Source organism: Sapajus apella, unplaced genomic scaffold (assembly GCF_009761245.1).
Source record: "Sapajus apella isolate SASKATOON/1434 unplaced genomic scaffold, GSC_monkey_1.0 scaffold12, whole genome shotgun sequence".
NCBI lineage: Eukaryota > Metazoa > Chordata > Mammalia > Primates > Cebidae > Sapajus > Sapajus apella.
Genome location: NW_022436952.1, coordinates 1,166,715 through 1,174,647, shown reverse-complemented (window position 1 = coordinate 1,174,647; position 7,933 = coordinate 1,166,715). Strand labels below are relative to the sequence as shown.

The 7,933-nt window shown below is 40.2% G+C and overlaps 1 protein-coding gene across 9 annotated transcripts in view; it reads right to left on the bottom strand.

Annotated features, from left to right (window-relative positions):
* BRCA1 (BRCA1 DNA repair associated) overlaps positions 1 to 7,933 on the bottom strand; it is a 73,521-nt gene that overhangs the window by 21,926 nt on the left and 43,662 nt on the right. For 8 of the 9 annotated variants that reach the window (XM_032279508.1, XM_032279513.1, XM_032279512.1 and 5 more), the window contains 3 exons: positions 6,698 to 6,824; positions 3,269 to 3,456; positions 595 to 905 (listed from right to left, as the gene is read on the bottom strand). In XM_032279508.1, the coding sequence (XP_032135399.1) occupies positions 595 to 905; positions 3,269 to 3,456; positions 6,698 to 6,824 (626 nt within the window). The remainder of the gene's footprint in view (positions 1 to 594; positions 906 to 3,268; positions 3,457 to 6,697; positions 6,825 to 7,933) is intronic. The other variant, XM_032279510.1, reaches the window with a different exon arrangement.

Sequence of the window (7,933 nt, the reverse complement as noted above, 5' to 3'; positions counted from 1 at the left end):
CTGCCTCAGCTTCCCGAATAGCTGGGACTACAGGCAGGTGCCACCATGCCCAGCTAATTTTTGTATTTTAGTAGAGACGGGGTTTCACTATGTTGGCCAGGGTGGTCTTGATCTCTTGACCTAGTGATCCACCCGCCTCAGCCTCCCAAAGTGCTGGGATTACAGGCATGCGCCACCGCACCTGGGTTACTGGTCTTAATATTTTAATGAGTATTTTTCCACATTGTGAAGTAATTCCCATTTCTGGCATTAAGGGCCCAAGGTGATGCCAAAATCCTAATAGCAAGGGGTGTTGCAGACCAGAAGTGACAGGTCAGGCTATTGAATAACTGTCTTAAAAGCCAAGATAAAAACAAATACTAGAGAAATGCTACTGCCTGGCCGTACGTTTGGAATCAGTCTGAATTTAGTTAAACATGCTGGAAAGTTCACTCAGATGTGAGCCAAGGGGGAAAAAAAGATGCCTTCTGGGGAATGAAGCTATACCTACTTGCTTTTATAGATAAAAATGAAAATTCAAATTCAAAAGTCCTATATCATACCCAAAGTATAGCTTTTCCGCTAATATTTAATAATACATATGGATATACTCACAAATTCTTCTGGGGTCAAGCCTGACACCACCATGGACATTCTTTTGTTGACCCTTTCTGTTGAAGCTGCCAGTTCTAGCTTCTTCCTGCTCACACTTTCATCCATTGCATTACGCCCAGCAGTATTAGTAGCATGAGGAGCAGCTAGACTCTTGGCACATTCTGCAACTTGAAACTGGGGTACTTTGAATGTAGAGGTTGAAGATGGTACGCTGCCAGCATGAGATGATTCTGGGGCTCTGTCTTCAGAAGGATCAGATTCAGGGTCATCAGAGAAGAGGCTGATTCCAGATTCTAGGTAAGGGGTTCCCTCTGAAAGGAATGGGAGAAGTTTAATTTACACAACAACGAATGTTGAATTACAAAGTTCTGTTCCCTGCTATGAATTAAAAAGACCAATTAAGTTAGATTAAGAGAAAAATGGGTACATGAATACAGTGTTGGTGGAAATGCAAAGTAGCTTAATTTCCTAAAAGGAAATATGGCATTATGTAGCAAAAACCTTAACATGTGATTGCACTGCCAGATAACAATGCTAGTTTTAGAAATATATCCCAGGGAAAGAAAAGATGTACGCAAAGGTGTACTCATAGGAATGTTTACTACAACACCAGTTATAATAGTATAATTTTAGAAACAATCTGAATGTCCAACAATAGGACATGAAAATTATGATATATCTAGTCCAATGGAGTACTCTTCACCCATTAGTTTGAATATAAAAGTTGATGTACAATAAAACAGAAATGTTACTATTAAAGTAGATACCTAAGCAATATTATTATCATGACATTATATTATGTAAAATGACTGAAGAAACACATCGATATTTTATTATGAAAGAATAAGAGTACAGGTAATTTTATTGTATTTTTTTTGAGACAGAGTCTTGGTCTGTCACCCAGGCTAGAGTGCAGGGGCACAAGTATGGTTCACCTGCAGCCTTGACCTCCTGGACTCAAGTGATCTTCCTGTCTCAGCCTCCTGAGTAGCTGGGACCACAGGTTTCTGCCTTCCAGCTAATTTTAACTTTTTTTTTTTTTTTTTAAAAGACAGATTCTCCTTCTGTTGCCCGGGCTGGAGTGCAGTGGGGCGATCTCAGCTCACTGCAACCTCTGCCTCCCTCGTTCCAGCGATTCTCCTGTCTCAGCCTCTGGAGTAGCTGAGACTACAGGCACCTGCCGCCATGCCCAGCTATTTTTTTTTGCATTTTTAGTAGGGACGGAATTTCACCGTGTTAGCCAGGATGGTCTCGATCTCCTGACCTCGTGATCCGCCTGCCTCAGCCTCCCAAAGTGCTGAGATTACAGGTGTGAGCCACTGTGCCTTGCTTAATTTTTTAACTTTCTGTAGAGATCAGGTCTCGTTTCATTGCCTTGGCTGGTCTTAAACTCTTGGCCTCCCAAAGTATTGGGATTACAGGTGTGAGCCACTGCACCTGGCCTTATTTTATCTTTTAAGAGGTAGCATCTTAGCTTGGTAAAGTGGCTCACACCTGTAATCCCAGCACTTTGGGAGGCTGAGGCAGCGAGACCGCATGAGGCCAGCAGTTAGAGACCAGCCTGGGCAACATAGCAAGACCCCATCTCTAATCCCCACCCCAAATTATCTTCTTTATTCCCTATGTTGTCCAATATGGGGGCAATGAGCATATAGCAATTTTGTAAGAAAGGAAAAAAAAAGTTGAATAATGTGGTAAATGCTTTATTTTTGTTTCTTCATCCAAGGTAATGACACCATTACTTTTTTCACTTAATAAATCAACAGATATAATTACCAAATTAAGAACAGCAGAGACCTTCAAACATTTCAGAAAATGTCATGCTATCAGGAATTAAGCACAGCTAAGTAGAATGTATGAGATGCCTAAAATGACCCTAATGAGCATGGCCAAATACCACATTTGATGTCAAACAGTGCCTTTTATGATAATGTGTTTTAGAGGATTAATTGAAAACTTTCTTTACTGATTAAAACTTTGCTTTACAAGCCATAAAACACCATTCATTGAAAGTGATTTATAAGGCATAAAATATATAGTCATTTATATTCATTAACTCATAAAAGAGATTGCTTTGGAATTTGACTCATTTTCCAATAAAGGACCAGCCTAAAACTTTATTCTATGGCCTTAGGACTCTTGCCTAACAGTTGAAGTTTAAAAAATATATGTATTTTTGAGATGGAGTCTTACTCTGTCGCCCAGATTGGAGTGCAGTGGTGTGATCTTGGCTCACCGCAACCTCCGCCTCCCAGGTTCAAGTGATTCTCCTGCCTCAGTCTCCCAAGTGGCTAGGATTACAGGCATACACTACCACACCCAGTTATTTTGTATTTTTAGCAGAGACAGGGTCTCACCATGTTGGCGAGGCTGGTATTGAACTCCTGACCTCAAGTGATCCACCTACCTTACCTGAAATATTTAGATCACACCAAGACTCCTTCGTCCTCAAAATTATTAAACCATTAATTAAAATACAGATGGATTAATAGGTCCAATAATTTTCAAGTAAAACTGGATTAACACTTGAGTTATTTTTCTAAAATGGGCTTAAGTATAACAAAAGTATCCGTGACACACTAGTACATCTAAAAGTTGGTTAACTAGAATATCTTTATGTAGGATTCAGAGTAAAATCACAGTGTTTGTTCCACTAGAGCAGATGAAATATTACCTAGATCTTGTCTTGGCAAGTAAGATGGTTCCATTAAATCATGTGGCCCAGACTTTTCCAGTTGTTGCTCCTCCATATCAACCTTAATGAGCTCCTCTTGAGATGGGTAGTTTCCATTCTGAAGACTCCCAGAGCAACTGTGCATGCACCACCTATCATCTAATGACTGGCATTTAGAAGGGGATGACCTAGAAAGATGAATGGAAGGAGAAAACCATCACCACCAATTGTGAAAGGACAAATCATATTTCCTGGGCAGCCAAAGCATAAATGAAATAGCTCATGTCAGAGAGATCAGAAATGACTGGTAAAAAAGAGCCCACATGACAGCCTAGAAGTCTGGATTCATGTTGCGTGCCAATATGTCACAGTTGACATATAACATCTCCCCTAGGGGTTGGGTTGGTCTGAGGCACTGTATCTCCTAGCTGTTTAAAAGCAGGTCAGTTGCTGGGTGTGGTGGCTTGTGTCTGCAATCCCAGCTACTCGGGGGGCTGAAGCAGGAGAAATGCTTGAATCTGGGAGGCAGAGGTTGCAGTGACCTGAGATTGCACCACTGCACTCCCTCTTGGGCAACAGAGCCAGACTCTGCTACCCCCGGCCACCAAAAAAGAAAAAGAAAAGAGAAAGAATAAAAGCAGGTCAGCAAATTTTTACCAAAGTACTCACTGCCACTCACTCTATACAGAATATTCTACTTGAGTCTAAATGGATACGTTAGAATCATACCTCTTATGAACATAGAAAGCTGATCAATGTTGACATCTTTACACTCATTCTTTCTACTCAGTTTTAGAAGAATTCATAGAATCATCCCTATTCCCTGACTTTTCAATGTTCAAATTCATTCTTTTTTTTTTTTTTTTTTTTTTGAGAGGGGGTTTAGCTGTGTTGCCCCGGCTAGAGTGCAGTGACACTATCTCGGGTCACTGCAACTTCTGCCTCCCAGGTTCAAGCAATTCTCCTGCCTCAGCCTCCCTAGTAGTTGGGATTATAGGTACCTATCACCATGCCCAGCTAATCAGTAGAGATGTGGTTTCATTGTGTTGGCCAGGCTGGTCTCGAACTCTTGATCTTGTGATCCAACCGCCTCGGCCTCCCAAAGTGCCGGGTTACAAGTGTAAGCCAATGTGCCCGGCCCCAAATTCATTCTAAAAACAAAAGCCATGTTGTTAGAAAAGCATACACACCCAGTATGTGTACTCTTCCAAGTGTTTAGGACTTTGCAAAATAAGATACTTATCAATGGATTTAAAGGGCCTCAGAAGTTAATTAATTAATTTAAACAATATTAGGTGCTTACTATGGGTCAAATACTAAGGCTAGGCCCCGTGGATTGAAGATGAGTGAGACCTGAATTACTGCTCTCAAGTAATCTAATAGAGGGAGGAAGTTTGATCAATGTGTAGGTTGTATAACAGAAATCTCTGTAGAGTATCTCTAGAATGAGGAAGAGCAGGAATATTTGGTCTGAATATTAAATGGAGAAGTAGCTTATTTGGTAAAAGCATGCCAATAAGGTCATTACCTCTGCACATGGCTTTAGTGACAACTGAAGCTAGATCTTTTCATTCTCTGTCACAGCCACAGTACCCAAGCCTCAAAAATATATTCTCAGTCAAGTCCAAGGGGCTTGAAAAAGATGGTGTAATGATATTATTGACAACCTGCCACCATTCCCAAAAAGATAAATAGAAAAATATATAGATGTAGTAGGGATTCAAGAAGAAACATGAGAACACGAGTTTCTCTTTTTTTTTTTTTTGGAGAGAGAGTTTCGTTCTTGTTGCCCAGGCTGGAGGGCAAAGGCATGATCTTGGCTCACTGCAACCTCCGCCTCCTGGGTTCAAGTGATTCTCCTGCCTCGGCCTCCCAAGTAGCTGGGATTACAGGCATGTGCCTCCACGCCTGGCTAATTTTGTATTTTTGTACAGACGCAGTTTCCCCATGTTAGTCAGGCTGATCCCGAACTCCCGACCTCAGGTGATCTGCCCGCCTCAGCCTCCCAAAGTGCTGGGATTACAGGAGTCAACAACTCGGCCCAGCTAAGAAACATGAGTTTCTTTACCTTACTAGAATGCTAAAATGTGTGACTCTAATAGCTCCATGTCTCTCTTTACTGAATTACCAAACAGAATTAATAATAGTCTTGAACTTGTCCTTTTAATATCAATCTTATTAAAAGGATCATAGGAGGAAGTAGATAAAGTATTTTAAAAAATATAAAGTGCTGGCCAGGCATGGTAGCTCATGCCTGTAATCCCAGCACTTTGAGACCAGTCTAGTCAACACAGCAAGACCCCATCTTACATGGGAGGCTCAGGAGTTTGAGACTAGTCTGGTCAACACAGTAAGACCCATCTTTACAAAACAAAAAAAGAAAAAACTAAACTAAACTAAACTAAAGTGCTATTGCTATACAGACCTGTATCAATAGTGGTATAAATACACATCTCTGAAAGATATTCTAAATGTTTTCTGGCTTTGGGAGGCCAAGGCAGGCAGACTACCTGAGTCCAGGAATTTGAGACCAGCCTGGGCAACAAGGTAAAACTCTATCTCTACCAAAAATACAAAAACTCAGCTGGGCGTGGTGGCGCATGCTTGTGGACCCAGCTACTCAGGAGGGTAAGGTGGAAGGATTGCTTGAGCCTGAAAAACAGAGGATGCAGTGAGCCATGATTGCACCGCTACACCCAACCTAGGTGACAGATAAAGACCCTGTCTCAAAAAATAATAATTATTATTTTCTGTGATAAATCAACAGCTAGACTTTTTCTAGAAAGAATTTCAATTAGGGAAAGGGCTGCCTTGAAGAGGTCTACCATCAACTTCCAAGCTTTCAGGTTTTAGTTCCATTATATTTTTTTCTGGCCTTCAGACGGGACATATCTACCTAACTACACATTTCTTTTTTTATTTACTTATTTTTTGAGACGGAGTTTCGCTCTTGTTACCCAGGCTGGAGTGCAATGGCGCGATCTCGGCTCACCGCAACCTCCGCCTTCTGGGTTCAGGCAATTCTCCTGCCTCAGCCTCCTGAGTAGCTGAGACTACAGGCACGCGCCACCATGCCCAGCTAATTTTTCTTTTGTATTTTTAGTAGAGACGGGGTTTCACCATGTTGACCAGGGTGGTCTCGATCTCTTGACCTCGTGATCCGCCCACCTCGGCCTCCCAAAGTGCTGGGATTACAGGCGTAAGCCACCGCGCCCGGCCCTAACTACACATTTCTTATGTGGTAGCTTATGTTATAGGTTCAAAAAGCCTACATACAATTAAACAAAAGAAGTATCCTACAGCAATGAAAGGTTATAAATGTCCATATACAAAAAACTGGAGAAAGTATGGTGAAAAAAATTAACAGTAAGAGTTCAATATAAATAAAGATGTCAGGTATCACAACATCTTTGCATTGATGTTTCTTACCTTTCCACTACTGGTTCTTTATTTTTACTGGTAGAACTATCTGGAGACACCTCAAACTTGTCAGCAGAAAGGCCTTCTGGATTCTGGCTTATAGGATATTCACTACTTTTCTGTGAAGTTAATACTGCTTTAAATGGAATGAGAAAACAAATCTACTTTACTGTTTTGTCCTGATAGTGATAATTCAGGTTAGAATTTTGATTTTTTCAAAAGCATCAATCTATGATACACAAGCTGGTTTTTAAACAAGTATATCAGGCAGAATTTTATAAACACAAGTAATGCAACAGACAGATGCTAGCACCAAATGGAACTCAATGATTAAAAAATAATAATGATAATAAAAGGAAAACTTTAAGACAGGGTCAATAAAGACACCTAGCTAAGACAAGTCTGAAAAAAAACTTGTATTCCTTTGCCCTGAATTATATATATATATATATATATACACACATATATATATATATATATATATATATGAAATTTTTATCTCTGTAGCAAAATATGCCCAAATCCCCTGAGACAATAGGAAAGAAAGAGTACTGGAAAGCACAAAGTATATTCTTTTCTATATCCCCACTGCCTCCACATCAAAGACTGTGAGATGAGGTTTCAGCTTCTGCATGTGGGGGGTAAACAAGAGTGTCAGATGAGAAAGAAAAAACAGGTGACATTTTTACTTCACATTTTCAATTACTGGAAAAAAAGAAAAGAAAACCAAATAAATAAACCCCTAAATAAACACATACAAAAAAAAAAAACCCAAGGTGCTGGTTGATAAGAAATCTTAAGTAATACATGGAACTAAGGATGAAATGGCACAAGAAGGGAAAAAACACAAAACATACTGAAGGCAAAATTCTGGCATGTTACTTCATTCTTTTTTTTTTTTTTTTTTTTGAGACGAATTCTCACTCTGTCACCCAAGCTGGAGTGCAATGGTGCAATCTCGATTCATTGCAACCTCTGCTTCCCGGGTTCAAGCGATTCTCCTGCCTCAGCCTCCTTACTAGCTGGGATTACAGGTGCCCACTACTATGTCCAGCTAATTTTGTTTCGTATTTTTAGTAGAGACAGGGTTTCACCATGTTGGTCAGGCTGGTCTCAAACTCCTGATTTCAGGTGATCGATCTGCTTCAGCCTCCCAAAGTGCTAGGATTATAGATGTGAGTCACCTCACCCAGCCTAGTTCATTTTATATATATATATATATATATATATATATATATATATATA